Source organism: Micrasema longulum, unplaced genomic scaffold, assembly GCF_059751315.1.
Source record: "Micrasema longulum isolate JH-2025_06_02 unplaced genomic scaffold, ASM5975131v1 h1tg000383l, whole genome shotgun sequence".
NCBI lineage: Eukaryota > Metazoa > Arthropoda > Insecta > Trichoptera > Brachycentridae > Micrasema > Micrasema longulum.
In genome coordinates this window covers 1-20,322 of record NW_028277584.1, presented here as the reverse complement: position 1 = coordinate 20,322, position 20,322 = coordinate 1, and the positions used below count along the sequence as shown (strand labels likewise).

Here is a 20,322-nt window from a genome sequence, read left to right as displayed (position 1 = left end):
AGTGTAATATACATTCAATTTACCTTTATTTAAAAATATGTTTAATGCACATAAATTTGACACTTTATCAATATATTAAGACCGACACATTTCGTATTATGGCGATCTAAAAGTGATTCTAAACGAAAACATGAAACTTATTATTCATAGATGGCGCTTTTATCATTTTTTTATTGAAAAATGCCATTTTTACGTTTATTTTCGATGGAAATTTTACAAAACTTGGTTTGCGGCAACTTTACACTATAAATAATTTCATTTATTTTATTTTATTTATTTTTGCACCACAACAGGCCAGGAAGCCCATCACAGTGGTGAATTACATCACAGAACACCCAGGCTTGAGAAAAATCTAATTTAAATTTTTGTGTTCTCACCGGTAATCGAACCCAGAACCTTCCGTGCTTGAGTCAAGCGTCTTGACCACTACACCACATTGATTGTAACAAATACTAATATGATTTAGGTCCTTTTCACAAAAGGGTGTACAAAACAAAAAATTATTTATCTTATGCTACGAGAAATTGCATATAAAAAATATTTTCTTACGCGCGGTAAAAATTGGAGTATTAAATTCTACAACGAAGTTTCTTGAAAATGTATGAAAAAAATAGTAAAAATGATTTTAATAAAAGCAAACCACTTTGAACGACGTCACTTCCGTCACATTCCGAATTAACCAATGGTAGAATGTTGTGATAGATTTCCGGTTTACAGGAAGCCAATTTACCAATCAGCAGAACTCACCAAAGAGAATTTATGACGTCGCACATGCGGCAATTTCAGTATCACAAAAGTTTAAAAAATCATAGCGCTGATAATACGGTACATAAAAGTATTTATTTTTTTTGCTTTAGTTTGATAGTCTATTAACAAATATATATTTTTTTAAAACACTAAACTTCCTTATCGCATGGAGTTGGTGAATAATACATACCCTGTGTACAAACTGCTAATGGTGTGAGCAGTGCTATTTATTAATGTAGGGGAAAGCATTGGTCCAATCCCTTCTAGTTCATAGAATGCGTGGTTATGGACCCTTTTCAATATTTAAGTCAATTTATACCTATTTGCAGGTTACGGCACTTCTGCTCTGACCGCCTCATTTATGAGTTACGAGAGGAGAAATAAAAATGCTGGCAACAATTTCATATAAAAACCAAAATTCTCAGGTAGAAAATAGGTAGTTTTGCATGTTCAAAGAGATAATAAAATAAAGGGAACATCCATTTGAGACCTGTAAATACCTAGACTTCCATATTTCCTTCTCAAAAATGACTATCTCTTTCATAGCCTCTCGGATAGCGGCCGCCATGGACAGGTCCGTGGAGCCGTGCCAAGACTTCTACCAGTTCGCGTGCGGGGGCTGGGAGCAGCGGAACCCCGTGCCCGAGTGGGCCACGAGCTGGGACCAGCTGGCCGTGCTGCGTGAGGGGCTGGCGCGAGCGCTGCGCCTGCTGCTGGAGGAGCCGCCCCAGGGGCCCCCCGATCCCCCGGAGCCCACCAGTGTGCGCAAGGCCAAGGCGCTCTACAGGACTTGCATGGACACGGGTTAGTGTACTGACCGACATATGCCTTTAACAAAGTATAATTATAAAAAGAAGTTTTTTATAAAAAGAAATATTAGCGCTCTTTATAATTTACTAAAATATTTCAATTTTGGTGGCCATTTTCAACAAGTTGTAAATAACTCGCTATTGAAAAATGGAAATCAAGTTGAGGTAGTGGGGTTCGAACTTCGGACCTCTGATCCGTGAGTCCGCAACACTAGCCACCGGACCACAGCCCGATTTTACACTGAAAGTTCTTAATAGATTGAAATTATCTCTAAATGTTAGTAAATATTTGTATATAACCAATTACCATATAATAAATCAAAATCAGTGATCGAACATCCCATTTCCAAGACAAACAAAAACGATTTTTTCCGAGTACCTTAGCCTTGTACATAACACATAAGGCTACTAAATACAGGGGTCCAAATATATATAAAAATATTTAAAAAAACACTTACCGACTTTTCTATGTCAACCGGTTTAAAGACGTACCCGTCTCTTTGTCAGGACACCAATAAATCAACATCCAAAACCCACTATACACCTTCACCATACTTGTTGCACAAAAATATAAAACCAACACGACACGCATTTTAATAAGCACATGCACTGATTAGGACAAACATGCACTGATTAGATTATGAAAATATTTTATGTTGTTTGAGAAATAGTTGAAAAAAGGAGAGGGGATGGAAGGAAGAGCTTGAGTTTTTGAGTAGGTTTAGGATGACCATTACAATGGAACTTCGTATAACGGGCTATATTGAAAGGTTGTTTGATTATTGATCAAAGGAACATTATTTTTTAAAGCTTTCCGAATGTGAAATATTTCCATATTATTTACTTTTAACCCTTTATTATTTGTATGTAAGATTTTAACTCCTGTATTTTTATTAAAGTCATGATTTAAATTGATTAGGCGATTTGTGAATTCAGAAAAATTGTTATTGTGAAGCACTTCATATGTTCTTTAACATGAATATCGAAATTTCTTGATGTTCTGCATGAAGGACAAGAAATGCATTTTAATTGGTAAACACCTGAATAATTTAATAACATATTTTATTTCGTATTATTAAAATTAAAAATATTAATAATATGAAATTATCTCATTTGGCTTTTTAAATTTTTTTATTTATTCATATTTTACTCTTACAAACTATAAACAATAATAAAAATAATGTGACCTCACTGGGGTTACCCGAGGACACTTAACAATATACTTTTTTTAATGTTTTTACATTTGAGAATAAACAAAGAAGACTAACTTAATAAACAGAGATAATAAACAAAATATTCAGACTGTTTTAAAAACTAGATATATATGTTCATCTATATTATTTATATTACAAAACGCACAATGAAAATAACAAAAACCTAACATAAGCTGTACACTTGTGGAGCAGTTGATTCAATATTGGTTTAGGCGAATGAGACAGTCCATTTTACTTCTACCTAGCTCCGCTATATATTTTTTTATAGCCTTTTTAAACATTTTCTCATTACTAATTGTTTAAATAGATAGTGGAAGTAGGTTATAGATTTTAATTGAATAATACTCAAAATCCCTTTGTCCGAAAGTGGTATTAGTTTGTATTATACGTTTAAGTTGTCTTTGTGTTGAGGATCTAGTGATTATATTATTTGTATGTGATGTATTGTTGGGGTTATGTCTTTCATTTGAGCAAGAGTCACTTTAAAAGTGATTATGTTTTGAAAAGCGCACAATCACAAAATCTTGTTTCCTGAACATTTCGTTCAATCTGACTCCTGTGGCTTATCCTTTATGGTACAGATTTGTATTTATGACAACCTTTAAAACCAATATAAATATCTATTTATGTATGTGTTTTATATTATATATTGCTTTATAGGTAAGTATAAGTATTTTTTTTCTAATATTATCCTTTATGTAAATAATTTGGTATGGAATATTCCATACCAAATTATTTACATAAAGGTTACAAAATTAATTATCCCCACCCGTTAAAAAACAAAATTAATTATCTTATTCAATCAGCATCTAAATGAAAATGATAGATTTAATGATGTCACTTTCGCACAATTGTATTCTCGACAAATTGCTTTAAAAAAGACCATCAAGTATTTCAGAATGTAGTGCCGTAACAATACATTGTTTTTGAAGCCTAGAGAAGAGCATCCGTGATTGTTTTTTGCCAGTACCGAGAATAAACATCCTATTAATCAAATAATAATACTTATTAATCTAGTGGTACCTACCCATATAATATATAATGCTATCGTCTATTCACAGTAAGTACGCATGTGTTAATAATTGGTGCTTTATTTTTCATTTCACTAGCATGCTAATGAAATTAATACGCCTTTTCGTGGCAGATTCTTTTTATAATGTCAATTTCTCTAAACAATTATCTAATTCTCTACCATTAAACATTAAACCTGTATTCTACACAACGAACAGTAAAGGTCATTATTTAAAAAGCACAATGATAACGTCTCTAAATATAATTAATCTGGCAAATACCAATTCATTTGTAATGATTGCGATTCAATCTACATTGGAAAACAAAAAGAAACTTTAATACTGGAGTAAAAAAACACTTATGGTGCCTGAATAATAATATGTTTTCTGAATTAGAAAACCATCTGATAAATAAATAAATAATCATAATTTTAATATTTTAAGTGTTTTCACTGAATAAAAAATTCTTCACGAAAATAAAATATTAAAATTAGGTAACTTAGAAGTCTTAGAAATTAAAAAAGCTATTCATAATAAGAAAAAAATAATAAATAACCAAATAAACAATATTCCCTTTAATCCACTCCTGTCTAGTTTTAAAGACCGTATCCACTCACTTCCATACTTCTCATTTTTACAAGAACAACATAACAAAAGACTAGACTTATTAGCTAATTAGAAAATACATGGAGCTCCATATATTTAGATTAAATGTTTAGTGAACAATGTTAAAATAAGATAGGATATGATGCAATAATTAATTATACCTTGATAAAGAAGCTTGTTTGGCTTTTGAAACCATGTCGGAAGAAAATATATAAAAAATAAATGGTTAAAATAAAATTTGTTTTAATATTTTTATTTTTTAAAGTTTGTTACATATGTTCATAATATTCTCATGATATTTGGTATTCAGAATGGAAATCTAAACTGCTTCATCTGTTATATGCAAGTGTTCATTTTCAAACAAATTTAAAAATTATATTCTAATAATACTATTATATTTAAAAATAAAACTTTTTTATAGAAACCCTCGAGTGTGAAATATTACTTACATCCCTTTTTTATTCACATTGAAATTTACAAGAAAATACATTATTGCATGCTTGAAATTAGTAAGTAATTCATTTATCTTTTACCCTTTTAGAAAAGTTAGAAGCTGATGGTGTGGAACCAATCAAGCGCACACTCGAGCTTGTGGGCCTTCCAACCTTCCCACCCGGTAACAAACTGAAAGAGAATGAAACTAACAGCATCAACACCACAAAAGATGACGTCGAAAAGGATTCTGTCAATGGAACAATAACTGAAAATGATATTGTCTCGTCATATTTGCCAAAAACACCCTGGCAGATTGTAGCGGGACGTGCTCGGAGATTACTGGGACTCAGTGCCCTGGTTGGACTCCATGTAGCTGAAGATGTCAGAAATACTTCAAGAAATAGACTAGTTGTAAGTATAATGTATTTCTATTAAAACAAAAAATTTATCTGCGTTGCAGACAGTAAAAATAAATTATAAAAATTAAATAGAGCTATCAGTAATCTTTTTTTTAAATTTCCTACTTTCAATAAACAAACAAAAAATCTTATACCTCATTTAGTTCAAATATTTTTTAATTAAAAAAGTAAGAGATAAAAATTAGAATGGGCATTTGTTTGCCTATTATATTATTTTTTCAAATATTGCATTACCTTTGTAGTCAAACATTTCAATACATGTTAGTAAATATTTGTATATCACCACTTATCGCTTTTTCTATGTCTACCGGTTTTGATACATGCCTGTCTCTTCTTCAGGACACTAATTACACCAAGCAAATCACCATAGTAGTTGCACAAAAATATAAAACCAATGTTATCAAAAGCCATCCCTGATGATAGCTGATTATAAAGAAAAGTTAATTTTTGTGGGACCAATCGTTATAATAAAGAGGAGAGGAGTATGAATTTACTGGGTAATAGGGTGACCGTTACAATGGGATTTGCATGTTAGGGTAATAAGTGTCCTGACCAAGAAACGGGTACATCTCAAAACCGGTAGACATAGAAAAGTTACTGAGTGTCATTATACAAAGTAGCCGTCTATTTCCGAAACCCTCCATCTCTTCTAACCTGACCGGACCATAAAGAAACAAAAATTTATTGTAAAAAAAAAAAACAATCAGTGTGTAGTCAAAATTGTGTAAGTAATTCTGATTATTATCTTTGTTATATGTAATAAAATAAAATAAATGTAAAAACTAATCGAAGGTGATCAATCGATCTTCATTAAATGTCTATATTGTTTTCAGGTTGAGCAGGTTTCTCCCGGCTTTAGTGAACGCTATCTAGTTAACCCAACTAAATTTTCAACAGAAATAGGCCAGTACAGAAAATACATCGCTTCGATGATCATAAAATTTGACCCCGAAGCCGATGCAGATCAATTTGCAGAGGATATTATTGGTTTCAGCACAGGATTAGCGCAAGTAAATGACAATTACTCTAAGAATGAAATCAATAATTCTGAAAACCATTTTGACCCCATCATTTCTCTTTTTAGATAATGACTCCATCAGAAATTAGAAGAAGTGGGAGTCATTTATTCCATGAAGTAAGCATTATTCAATTAATTGAGGGTGCTACTGGTGGACCAGAAGCTTGGAGAGATGTAAGTCATCAATAAAAAATATCATTATTCTGATTTTTAAGACTGTATTTTCCTTAATAAACCTATGTTTCTAACATCAAACTTTGTTCCGGTACTCGGTACTGCGGTGAGCGAGATTTTATTTTCATAGTTAATTAAGTTGCACACATATTTAAATAACAGTTAATAAAAATACCACATTTCGTAGTTTTGATAATTGTATATTCTTTTAATTATTTTTAGATGCAGTGGGCGGATTATTTAGAATATGCCTTCCGAAATACGAATATCATCTTATCTCCTAAAGATGATAGAGTCATAGTAATGGACTTACCTTACCTTCAGAAACTTTCAGTCATGTTAGCAGCCACAGATGATTTAATAATAGGTAACTTATTTTTTCCTAAAAGTAAAAAAGCAAAACATGTTTAGCAGCATTTTCATTAACATGTTTTCTCGTCATTATTACAGAAAAGTTTGTTTGGTGGAGTGTATTTTCTACCATAGCACCTCTGACGATTAATGCATTCAGAGACTTGGGATTTTCATTCTCCAAAGAAGTGTTCGGACTGCAGCAAAGAACACCTCGCTGGAAAGGGTGTACCGCAAATGTGAACGCTAATTTTGGCATTGCGCTCAGTTACCTTTATGTAAGAAGACACTTTGACCAAACTTCAAGAAAAAAAGTAAATACTTCATTTACCTGATATAATTTTTTGATGTAAATTAATATTATCTAGTAAAGATGTGATAATATAAATTGGAAATATTCCAGGCTATTGAAATGCTCGAGGACGTAAGACAGGCATTTTCCGGGGCCGTTATGGATCTTGATTGGATGGACAACACGACAAGATACAAAACTTTAAACAAACTAAAAGCTATACGTAACTTTGTTGGGTTTCCGGCGTGGCTTTTGACCGAAGACCAACTCGATTCTAACTATAAAGATGTGTGTTTATTATTTAATTCTTTAGAATTTGAACAATAATCAATATTTTGAACCTGTTTTAATATCCGTGAACTGTTTTCAGACTGAAATTGAGGAAGGAGAACTGTTTGAAACATACTTAAAGTTGACAAATGTTTCAGTTAAAAATAACTTGGAAAGCTTGAGAAAAAAACCAGATAGAAATAGGTAAGACTAACAATGATTATTTCTTAGTTATTATAACATACCATGCATTCCCCTACCACAAATATCACATCGGAGTCACTACTTTAGGTGCGAATGTATGCGAGCGGGAGAGAGTGATATGCATGTTCAGTTACGAGTCATTTTATTGACTGGTTCTATCTGACATCAACAGTTATGCGGGTACATTAGTGTAGGAGTGGTAGGGGTGTGCATTGTATGCTATACTATAGTACTTAGAAATTTATAAAATCTCTTGAGAAAGTGAATTCTAAATTAAAAAATAATCTATAAATATCATAAATAATCAAATGACTATGTCTTTCATGGATAAATAATATCTTATTATTTTGGTCTCACTATCGATCATAATGCTTAAGTGTCTGGCATTTTGTATTTACTGACTTTTAAACTAGGCACTTACGAAATTATTAATAATTTCTTACATTATTGTATAACCTATATAATTAAATTATACTTTGTTATTTTAGGTGGGTTGCGACACCTACAACTGTGAATGCATTTTATTCCGCAACACTGAATTCTGTCAGTGAGTAAATATTATAATTACATTTACAATGAACTTTATACTTATCACAGATGTCAAATAATTATTATTTTCTTTTTAAAGCATTCCCGGCTGGAATTCTACAACCGCCATTCTATGGAAATGGACTTGAGTATGATTTTAGTTACTTTAATAAATAAAAAAATACATTTTTATGGGAAAATTGAAATTAATACATTTTATCATTTTTCAGAGCTATTAACTATGGATCTATCGGTGCCATAATGGGACATGAAGTAACTCATGGATTTGATGATCAAGGTTTGTCAGTTAACCTTTTTTTAAAATTATTGTTTGAAAAATATATTATGTGTTCTCATTATATTTCTGATAAAAGCAGGTGTACTGAAATTGCCACTTTATAAAGAAAATATGTATTTGTCAGTTTAAAAAAAAGACAATTTGTCTTTTTTGTTTAGTCAAACAACGGTTTTACTTAATATATTTGGTCTGAATTTGTTTTATTAGTCAATTTGTTCAAATCCAAATTAATAACTGCTCAATTATAATGAGTATAATTTTAGGAAGAAGATATGACGAACATGGAAACTTAAAACAATGGTGGTCTGCAGCAACTCTTGAACATTATCATGGAAAAGTTCAATGTATCATCGACCAGTATAACCAATACCATATGGAACAACTTCCAAATTACACAGTAAGTAACTGAAAAAGAGGCAATGTACAAAAATCTGACAAACTCTTGTGACTAATTTGTATGAATATTTTTTATAGGTCCATGGAATCAATACACAAGGAGAAAATATAGCAGATAATGGTGGATTAAGATCGGCCCTGCACGCCTATACATTATTTACAACAAGAAATGCTTCCATTAAAAAATATCGTTTACCGAGTATGGAACAGTATACCCCTGAACAACTATTTTTCCTTGGATTTGCTCAGGTTATATGCCAATTCATACTTAAAGAATTTAATTGGCTTCAGATTCAAACAGTGAACAATTGTACAGTGAATTATTTTACTATACAATACATAATTTTCGTAACATTATTAATGTTTCCTAATTGAGTAGGTTAAAACATAAATGTTATTTATAGATTACGCAAAATATGATAAAGTTTGAGCTATGCAACTTGATTAAGCTTAGACTATACCCAGTCTGTGTAATCTGTAAAAGTGAAACAATGGTCTTTTAGAATAGAATGGTCCCAATAGTCATGTGTCCGTTTATTAGGTGACCAAAGAATAGCACCAAGGTTTATGCTGACGTTGCTACCGACATTGGTATAAATCTTGGTGCAATCATCTACATGCAAGTGCCAAGAGAGGTTGATAAATAAATGTTGTTAAATCTAGTTTGACACATACTAAATGAATATAAAGAATTAGAATAATCAGCATTGATGTATGAATGTGGAAAAGAAGTCTGGTTACTCTTCATCACAAAGACATTTCAGTGAAAGTTAACTAATTTACAAAACAATCATTCTTCCACATATAGATTACTGCTCAACAATATTATTTTTAGCAAACGAAGGAAATTTAAATAAACTAGAAATTTTACAAAATAAAGCGATGAGAATAGTTCTTAAGAAAAATAAATATAGCAATGTAAAAAAAATGAGAGATGAACTAAAATGGTTATCTGTAAGAAGGAGACTTAAATTTAATATGTTGATATTTATACATAAATTTTTTCACAATAAATTACCAAAATATTTTAAGGATAAAGTTGTCTTAAAAATTGTCATGAATATGCTACTAGACAAAAGGATAAAATAAGACTACCATTATTGAAAAGAGCTGAGTCGCAAAATTGTTTGATGTATAAGGGTTTAAAAATGTATGATGAGATGCCTGAATGTATGAAGAATGAAAAGTGTCTGAAAGAATTTAAAAATAAATGTATAAGTTACTGTAAGGAAATGTAAATATATATAGATGATGTAAATGTACATAATAGTTTATATTAGTTTTAATATAAGCTAACTTAAGAAATAAATATAAAAAAAAATAAAAAAAAGTAAGAGTCAAACATTCTAATATTAATAAATTTAATGGGTCAATCACCATGTATTTTAATTTCTATCAAAATCTATCAGCTCTGTTAACTTTTGTAGAAATTGTCTTTGTATGGATCAAACCAAAATGTGATTTTCTAGACTTCATATTTACAATATTATTATGATTACAGATCTGGTGTGGAAACTCTACAGTTGGAGCGCTTAAATCAAAACTGGTAGAAGGTGTTCACAGTCCAAATAAAATAAGAGTTATCGGTACACTGAGTAATTCAAAAGAATTTGCAGAGGCTTGGTCATGTCCGGTGGGTTCTGCTATGAACCCGGAACACAAATGCATTTTGTGGTAGAAAACTTTGTGATTTAGATATAAGATACCAAAGATAGACTGACATAAAACAATAATCTAATGTAATAACTTCTTTTTTGTTAACCTTTTAAATTTATCGATCTTTTTTCAAAGATTCCAGTAAATTAGTGCAGAAAATTATTTTAAGATGTATATAGGTAATATCTTCTTAATCTGATTGCCTTTTTATTCATCATGTATTTATGCTTAGGTATATATAAATACACAATACTATATTTAATTGGGCTCTCTATAATGAAAACAATATGTCTTTAAAATATGTAGGTTTGATAAACAATTGAAGTTGATTTAAGTATTTTTTTTAGCGTGTAAGTTTTTAAAAATAATAAACCTTATGCATCCAATTACATTCCTATTGTTTGTATACTAAAAATTGAATCCTAATAGACAATAGTTCATTCATAAGTCATGTAAAATATTGGTTTTCAATATTATTGGATAATTTGTAAAATATTTAGTAAAATTGCATATTCGACAGCTTAATTTTTTGTTTTTTTTCAATAAAGTTATTTCACCGATAAATTTATTCAACATTTACTGTGGATAGTATGCTAGCGTAGTGTACCACATTGTTAGTTTTAATTTACATTCTTGGGTGTCAAATTAATTGGCTGTGTGATATTCTCTTATTGAATGAGAATGTTTAAAAAATTACTTAAGTTTAAGAATTTAGTACCAGACCCAGTACCAGGAGTTTTGTTGTCCGATTATAATAAGTTGGACAAGAAAAAAATATTTTTAGAAAACACTGCTTGTCCAGTACTCATTTGTAAAATCAATAAGCAACAAAAAATGAAATGGGTGTAAATAAATCCCGTTTCAATCAAATTTAAAACAAAAAATAAAGGATGATAGCTTAATGGTCAATAATTTAAATACACACCTAATTTTGACATCAACGTGGTGATATTTTTTATTAACTTGATAAGATTTGGAGTTATTCAATAGTTTATTAACCAAACAGAGATTTAAAAACAATGAATTTGCAAATGAGAATGCTGTAGAAATAAAGCCGTTAATGTTGTGCAGACAAAAAGACACTAAAAATCTATGTATCTTTGAAATAATAGACTGGAAGATTTTCTGACTTAAAAAACTGAGTCACCTTTGCTGATATTGCATACTTGAACACCTAAATAGGGCTGTAAGGTTTAGATACACAAAAATTGGTTGTTGAGTTTTGTTTCACTTTATACTACTCTCTTAAAAGTGTGGTTCTATTCAATATTTTGATGTAAATTTAAATGGAGACATATATAGATAACATAACCTAGAATAAACCTTAAAATGTTAATTAAATAATAAATGAGATTAAAGAAAATATTAAAAACGTGTTTTATTGGTGGAATATAACAATGTAATTTAGTACAAATTACTTCTTCCGTTCATATTTCCACTCATAGACAGGAGCTGAATTTTTGGTTGCTGCCTTGATCCTTCTAGGTTTTTTAGTTTTTTTACCCTGCAGATGCCTTTTTAGTTCCATTTTCTGTTGAATTATGGTCAAATCCTTTTCCCTCTGGATCCTTTTAGCTAATTCCTTATAGGACTTATCGCGCTTATTCTTCATAGCTTCGAGAGTCTGAAATAATTTATATTCACTAAAGATATTTTAACTCCAATGCGAGTAGATATTTGATGAAAATTTGAAGTACACGGTTAATTGGCTTCATAGGGAATGATAATACATAAAAGAAACTGGGACCAGATAACATCACCCTAACTTGTAAAACTCATAAGTCCACAAATGGTCAAAAATAATATTTTGGCATTTTCTATTAGGACTTCAATAATCTATGTGTATAAAACTTGTATATTCAGTGTGTAGGTGTGAAAAAGAAAAATATTGAGAAAAAAACTTTGCTACCATTCACTACTGAAGTAAAAACTATTTTTACTCTCCCCTGAACAAAAGTAAGTTTGGGACTTATTCTTTGAAGTAGAGGTCACTGCTATATAAGCTCCCGGCGTCCCTGCGACCCATGAAGATCTATTGTGACAGGTCCCCGTGAATTCATTCTCACCCTCCAAGCCCAGGTTTCTGTACCCAGGTTTCTGTACCTGAAGTAAAATACCTGAAGCGTAAGACTGATCATCTTACCTTCATGTAACAAAAAATGTTCAAGATACGGTGCGATTGGTGTACTAGTGTAGTTCCCTATGCACCATTAGGTGAGGAAAGGGAAAAAATAATGAAATGATGAAGAATATATATTTAATCTATTGAAAGTTGTAAATAGAAACTACATACTTTACACAATTGAATTCAACCAATAAGTGATGCTGAAACTTTACTCCGCATTTGATACAATTTTTTTATTTTTATATATTTAAAATAGGGTATACTGTCATGGTGAAGGTATAACGTCTTTAACTTCCAATTGTAATCGCAGCCCAGTTATTAACAATGAGGAAGTTCAGTGCTACAGGAAATTGGATACAAAAAATCTTTTCTTACATGCAGTAAAAGTTACTCTAAAATGTATGAAGAAATTCACAAAAATGAACTAGGAACTTTAAATGACATAACAACGTCTTCTAAATCAACTGATGACAGAGTGTTAGGATAGTTTTCCGGTTTCTGGGAAGCCAACCCACCAATCAGGACAACTCACCGAAGAGAAATAGTGACGTCACGCGAAGTAATTAAAAAATTACTGAACTTTAAAAAATCGTAGCGATGATCATTTCTATCATTTTTTTTTATAATGATAATACGATACATAAAAAAAAATGGCTTAGATTGATAGTCATTAACAGATAGATATTAACAAATAAAAAAAAACACTTAACCTCCTTATTGGTTAAAAAGTAAATTATATATTTAAAAAGACAAATATACTGTTATAACCTACATACAAATTTACTATCATCTTTGTAGCTATTCTTTACATATTTATGATTACCACCAAGAGTGTTTAATGCAATAAATATAAATAATATACCTTGGCATCAATGTCTGGCAATTGCATTTTTTCCAAATCAGATATTCTCAATCGGTTGGTTCGATGTTGTAGCAGTGACGGGTGAGTGCCTAATCTTTTGGCGATATCAAAGTCCTTACTAACTTTTTCATCATCAACAAAAAAGGTATGAGTATTAGAAACTTTATCAGCCGTATCTATTAAATGTAATTCTGACTGTAGCCTTCTGATTTTATTTGATTCAATAGTCCTCTTCATGTTAATGTATTTTAAATCTTGGGTTTGCATCAGTTTGATTTGCTCCGGAGTGTGTTCATCTTCCCCTTCTTTTTCGTGGTGTTCCTAGAAATAAATTTAATGTAAGCATCATCAACCTGTCTCACTTGGTATGTGGGTAACTGTTTAAATAATTTAATTTGAAAGCAGAACAAAGAGCGAGATTTACTATCCTTTTATCTAAAAAAAAAAACATATCTCATTCCTGAACTATTCCATCATCATCGTAATCAAAGCAAAAGATAATGCCTATTGATTTAAGTGTATAATATTTAAAGATAAAATTTCTTGCTAAAAACAAAAAGATTTTCTGCGCATTTGTCGATCTGCAAAAAGCGTTTGATAGAGTTGACAGAGAAAAATTATGGAGGGCGTTATCAGAGTATGGGTGAGCGGAAATCTGACATGGGCTATTGCTTCTCTGTATAAAGACAACACAACATGTGCTAGGGTAAATGGATCATACACATCATGGTTTGACCTTCCTAAACGAGTCAAACAGGAATGTGTGATGTCACCATGACTGTTCAACGTATATATTCGTAACTGTATGAAAAGCTTAAGTATGGGAGCAAAAATGAGTGATTTAACTATCAATTGTATTTTGTATGATGATGATGCCGTGCTTCTTGCTAAGAGGAACTGCAATTCTTGGTCACAAAAGTCTAGGATGCATGCAAGGAAAGTGATTTGGCTGATGAATGCCGATAAATCAAATGTGATGGTTTTTGAAAGAAATGAAAGTATGACTAAATGTGAAATTACTGTACTAGGGATGAAATGACTCGGAAAGATATTGAAAGGAGGGTGAGTGCCGGGAACAGAGTGAACGGTGCACTTTAATCAACCTTGGCAAATAAATGTTTGTCGCAAGAGGCAAAATTAGCAGTTCACAATGGAGTCCTGGTCCTGATGTATGGGTGTGAAGTATGAACTTGGAAAAACAGGGAAAGCAGATTTAATGCTGTCGAAATGCGACCTCTCAGACAATGTGTGGTAAAACTATGTACAATGGATGCACAAATGTTGAGATCTGTACATTATGTAAGGCTGAGATAAACATTATCGACAAAATCAAGAAAGGAACTCTGCATTGGTTTAGCCATGTAAAGCGAATAGACAGCGAAAGAACGGCTAAAAATATTTACAGTGCGAATGTTGATAGATGTAGAAATAGAGGAAGACCGAGAAAGAAATGGCATGACCAAATCCAACAAATACTTGAAGATGGACATTTCAAAAGTCGGAATAATCGGCGTGCGTGCATGAGAAGATGTATGAATGTAGAAGAAGCGAAAATTATGCGTTCTATCCTCTCTACCTACCCTTAATGGAAAATAGCGTGAAGATTTTTTTTTTGAAAGGTTACACAAATTTTGAGTTCATTTATAACAATGAATACGTACCCCTTTCTTTACTTTAGAATTTATCATATGATAATAAAATTCATCGGGATTCTTGTTCAGGGCACGTTTTCTTAGTAAAGTTAATGTTGCGTCTTTATCGTGAAAATCCTTTGCGCGTTTTACATAGTCTTTCTTTTTTTCGAGAAGACCCAAATGTTTCCTTGCTTCGGGTTGGTGTCTTTCCCGATGTGTTTTTTGGTTAGATTTGGCCGCATTTTTCCACGAGGACATTTTGAAAGACCACTCTTTCTCGTAAAACAAAGTTGTTAGAAACAATACACACCAACTAACTAAACTTATTAAAAATACTAATAACTGGAAACAACACCACACAAAACAAAATATACTAAAGTAAAAAATCAGAACTGAGTACCGCTCGCTCCACTCAAATGTCAAACTGAAATTGTCAATTTGTCCACAGATAAAAATAAATTGAGGCGTGTTTAGATGGCTGAACGATTACTAATAAATGACAACCATAAATTGACAAATAGTGATGACAACCTACCAATAACTAAATCGATAACTCTGTCATTCGCATACCCGAATTATTCGGTACATGGATTCCAAAGAAAATAAAAACGTAGGTCTTGACGCAGAGCAAAGCGTTTTGATAATATCGGAATTCAAACAAGGAGCCAACTACAGAATAAACACTGGATAAAATAAAACTGTTTTTTTTTTATTTAATTAAAAATGTGTTTTATTAAAATATTTTTGTAATAATATAAAACATTAGATGCTTAAGATTATAAAAATTATAAATATTTAAGCACTTTAAAATTAATTTAATGTATTTATACAATAACAAATGATAGCAGATATAAATGATTAAAGGGTATAAAAAGTCATCAATCACATAACTCGGACGAAATAAATGGAATTATAAAGTAATCTACTTATATTAGTAGTTACTGGATATGTTACATATAATAATGCGACAGTAATAGACAGACCTCGCTTTCTTACCCTTTTAATTGAAAAACTTTATTTTTATGGCATTTTAAAACTACACACTCGTACAATATTCAGACTATATAACATTTGACCAAACTATTTTTAAAATTTGACCTATTCCTATACCATTTTTTGTATCGATAAATTTTGTTTATAAGAATACAATAACGTAATAATGCATGCCATTTTATCTGTTAACAATCTCCAGGTATAACCTTTATTTCATACACTCAATTTGTGATTTCACAATTCAATACATATCTTTCTTTGATCTTTTTTCTTTGCCATCTTCTTTTCACGTTATTTTTACAACTTTAATTAATATTTCTATTACCACATTTTAAAACTTTCTTCATCATAATTTATTAATATAATGACTATTCGTCTTAAGCAAGTATTAACTGCTTTTTACAACTCACTAAAATGTTAACATGCCGTTTTTGTTCAAAGAATATACATGGATTCAATAAAGACTGACCCTAAAGTACATCAGAACCCACTAAGAGTGTATTTGTCTAACGTATTGAAATTCAATGCAAAATAGCCGGTAAGAAAGTCAGACACACATAAATTACACTGCACCTACTTTGAATTTACTATATGCTCTATTTGTTGTTTACTTAGTTTTATTCTTCAATTTGGGCAGACGCAGCAAGCAGTGCTGTTTTTATTTCAAGATAATTTTGGCTTTTTTGACACAGAAGGAGTTTTTGAATGTAAAATGATGAAAAATGTAAAAACATCAATTGGGGGGAATATTTATAAGAGAATGTACAGGGAAAAATGGAAATTACATTTCGACATTAAAAGCGGGAAAATGTCAAGTTGAGGAACATAAAAATGAGATTTTACTGTATACTCAAGTCTAAACTGATATATAAAACATAACATGGAAAAGTATCTTTTGTAAATTTTAAGAATATTTAATTAATTAATTATTATTAGAGCCCTGACAAAGCAACATGTATTTCTGAGACTAGTCAGCGTTAGTTTATATTTAATGTTTCAAAACAAAAAGCAATCATTAAAAAAAACACAAATCTAGTGTTTCAAATAAAGATTCACCCTTGAATTAATGCAAAGGTACATGGCGTTACTTTTTTACATCCTAAGCTACAAAAGGAGTGTGTAATTGACCATATAAGCCAATGCCAATGCAGTGCCCTATGCACCATTAGGCGTGGAAAGGGAATGATGATGATGATGATGATAAATAAAAACTAAAGTGTCCAAGCATCTCTCTTAAAGAGGAATCCATAAGAATAATGAATGATAATAAATGATAATGAATACATGAACATTATACAATAATTTAACAAGTTTTATAAGATGTATAATTTTAATCATTAGTAAGGTACTGCGTATATTTTTCCTTGTGACAATTCAATTAGTTGCCGATGTTGATCCAATCTTTTTCATAAGATGGTAACAGTCATGAAGCCTCTTGAGATGTCCGATCCTTTCCAAAGTTTTAGCTGCTTCTGCCAACATCCCTTCCCTCTCCCCCGGTCCGGCAAGTAATGACTCCGGAAGATGTTTACAGGCGACATATAACGCTTCAGCTCGTTCGGCTTCCCCACCCCACTCCATGAAGCCCCTATCTGCGCATTAAAAATATTTTATTAGTAAAATAAATAAGCGAACATTTAAATTGTTACCACAGATATTATAGTATAGATGGAAATGGAATAATAAGAGAATTTGGCTTGTGGCCCTGTCATTGCCCGGTTTTAGTGATCAATTTACCAACACCACCATTCTGCCTAGATTTGTAAATATGTAATCAAAATATTGGAAGTAAAAAGCAAAGTTTTAAACAAACAAATTATTTAAGAATAGGCATATTTACTATAAACGTATTTATTTATTAAGGAAATCATACAGTCTTTATATAAATACAAAGTACAAAAGAACAATTAAAAAAAGTAAGACCAATTACAGATTTCACATTAATTTATTATGAATGCAGGAGGAGAGAGGAAAAAATAATTAAATTCTAAAAAAAAAATATACAAAAATATAAATATCAAATAAAAAGTACATAAAAGGGAAAAGACATTGCATAGCTCCAACTCTACTTGCCTCCCCTCTCTCTCGGCTTCCATGAACTTCTTGGTAAAAATTCACAACCAACAATAATTATTGTATTGAAAACATTCGAGTTTTTTTGTGAAAATTCTTGGTGGAAGTTTATTGTTATTATAGAAATAAAAGACAAGTGACACTTGAATCCACAAATTTGGAAAAACCGGTGACCAGTTTCATTGCTTCATTGCAAGTCCACCAGTTCGAAGATGTCGTGAAAGCAATGAAACCCAGTCACTGATCATTTAAAATTTTTAGATTTAAGTATAACTTATCATTTATTTCTAGAATATACACATATGTAAATATTGCTCTAATTCACCATTACAGGCAGCATTTACATGAAAAAATGCAACTCGTTATAATCAAACCAATGTAGAATGGATAAAAATGATTGAAAGAAAAATATGCTTACTAGAAAAAACATCTGTAAAATTAATTTTCTCGAATTATTAGATTCTTTAAAACATGTGTGTGCAGTATATGTCGTATTTCAATCACCAAGCAATTTTGACACAATTTACATAATTTATGAAGCACAAATCGATGGGTCAATAACACAAAAACGTATCTATAAAAATGCGTTTTCGAGTTCCAGAAATGTTTCTAATTATTGGTTCTATCCATAACACAAAGACGTATCTACGCAAAATTTATTCAATTAAAATATTTGAATTCAGGAACTCAATCTGGTTTTGCTATAAAGATTAATCTGTTAAAAAAGGTTTTTTTCTCCTCTTATCAACAGAAGCTATTGACCCATCGAAATGAGGTATCTTAATCTCATGAATATATGAAGAAAGAATCCTTTACCCTTGCCACAGATAAGTGGTGGTCGGTGTGAAGAAGGCTGTAGAGAGCGTTCTAAGAGCTCCTGAGTCCGTCCCGGAGCTGCTCCAGCAGCTACTCGTAGTACGGCCGTGTGCACCAGAACTCGTGACAACACCCACTGAAACAAGATAAATCAACATGAGATTTATGTTGCTGGACCGTCCTAGACATACGAGAGAATGAATAAATCAACAGATGACTTTTTTGAGAAATGAATAGATAGGTGTTTTTAAAAATTGCATGTGAATATTTACAGGACTATAAAATATTGCGACCTCCGTAGCGCAATGGCTAAGACACCTGCCTAGTACACGGGAGAGGAAGGGGTGCCAAGATTGATTCCCGATAATACCACAAAAATCAAACATGACTTATTTCAAGCCTGGGTGTGTTATGTGTTGTAGTTCACCAGTGTAATTGAATTTTCTAGCTTGTTGTGGTGTAAATTAAAAAATGAAATAAAATAGAAGACGTTAAATTAAAAAATATATTTACGTTACAAACTTGACAAAATTATAAATGTACGAATGAGAAAGAAGCTAGGAATGTATGTCAGTTAGTGAAAACCAAGTGAGGGTTATCACCAGAGCCCTCACAGGGCACTGCAGATCGAATAAACAACTTGCTAGAATGAACCTTTCTAAAACTTTAGGATGTAGGTTTCACAGTACAGGTGAAACATTTATACACATTCTATGTAAATGTGATGCATTATAATACAAAAGAAGCCGCATCCTCGGGGACCACTGGTTAAACCTGAGCATGTTAGAGCACTCGCCTCCTACCTAATAGCTCGATACTTTAAGGACCTGGGCTTGGAGGGCGAGATTTAGCAATATGAGAACACTCACTCTTCACTCAGTATCCAGACTCTTGGCTTGGAGGGTGAGAACTAATTTACAGGGACCCATCACAATAGATCTACAGTGACATCAGGAGCTTATACAGTACTGCCCCCATTTTTCAGGATAAGAATATCACGAATAATGTGATGGTAGAAGTAGTAAATATCAATTACAGCACATAATATGGTCATAACATGAATTGTTGATTTGGGGTGAGCTTTTAACTTGAAAATTGCAGTATCTTATGACTAATAAAATGTGGTTACCAACTTGTGCCAGAGAACCAGAAGTTATTATAATATATAGTGATAATTCTACCAGCCAGTGACAGGTCTTAAGTTTAAACCTTCATATCGCGGTGTAATTACTACATTTCGAGTTTGTCTCACTGTTGCTTTGGGCTAGTGTTATGATGATTTGACTGTCTATTTGTAGCATTCATAGAGTACAAAAAAATAGTATGTTTTTAGTGGGTGACTAACAAGTGCCATCATTTTGAAGTTCACCTAGATGAAACAATTACCCACAA

At 31.5% G+C, this 20,322-nt stretch overlaps 3 protein-coding genes across 6 annotated transcripts in view; 1 reads left to right on the top strand and 2 right to left on the bottom strand.

The window, feature by feature from the left end:
* The window catches only part of LOC148282008 (endothelin-converting enzyme homolog), a 168,232-nt gene extending 156,442 nt beyond the window's left edge, over positions 1-11,790 (top strand). For all 4 annotated transcript variants that reach the window (XM_088225708.1, XM_088225705.1, XM_088225706.1 and 1 more), the window contains exons 4-17: positions 1,294-1,551; positions 4,928-5,232; positions 6,074-6,250; positions 6,325-6,432; positions 6,655-6,799; positions 6,883-7,097; positions 7,187-7,363; positions 7,446-7,549; positions 8,038-8,096; positions 8,178-8,226; positions 8,308-8,375; positions 8,639-8,772; positions 8,850-9,020; positions 10,273-11,790. In XM_088225708.1, coding sequence (XP_088081834.1) covers positions 1,294-1,551; positions 4,928-5,232; positions 6,074-6,250; positions 6,325-6,432; positions 6,655-6,799; positions 6,883-7,097; positions 7,187-7,363; positions 7,446-7,549; positions 8,038-8,096; positions 8,178-8,226; positions 8,308-8,375; positions 8,639-8,772; positions 8,850-9,020; positions 10,273-10,449 — 2,147 coding nt within the window. In that variant the 3' untranslated portion in view covers positions 10,450-11,790. The remainder of the gene's footprint in view (positions 1-1,293; positions 1,552-4,927; positions 5,233-6,073; positions 6,251-6,324; positions 6,433-6,654; positions 6,800-6,882; positions 7,098-7,186; positions 7,364-7,445; positions 7,550-8,037; positions 8,097-8,177; positions 8,227-8,307; positions 8,376-8,638; positions 8,773-8,849; positions 9,021-10,272) is intronic.
* LOC148282007 (putative U3 small nucleolar RNA-associated protein 11) lies at positions 11,781-15,648 on the bottom strand. The gene is made up of 3 exons (XM_088225709.1): positions 15,076-15,648; positions 13,415-13,735; positions 11,781-12,051 (listed from the first exon to the last, which is right to left on the bottom strand). The coding sequence occupies exons 1-3, from the start codon at positions 15,304-15,306 to the stop codon at positions 11,842-11,844; spliced, it is 762 nt and encodes a 253-aa protein (XP_088081835.1). The 5' UTR covers positions 15,307-15,648; the 3' UTR covers positions 11,781-11,841.
* A 101-nt stretch (positions 15,649-15,749) lies between these two features.
* Positions 15,750-19,066, bottom strand: LOC148282006 (sterol regulatory element-binding protein 2-like; the record flags this gene model as incomplete). Its single annotated transcript, XM_088225700.1, has 2 exons — positions 15,750-17,633; positions 18,931-19,066. Coding segments are annotated over 2 exons (354 nt in total), but the record flags the coding sequence as incomplete, so codon positions are not given.
* Between the last annotated feature and the right edge of the window lie 1,256 nt (positions 19,067-20,322).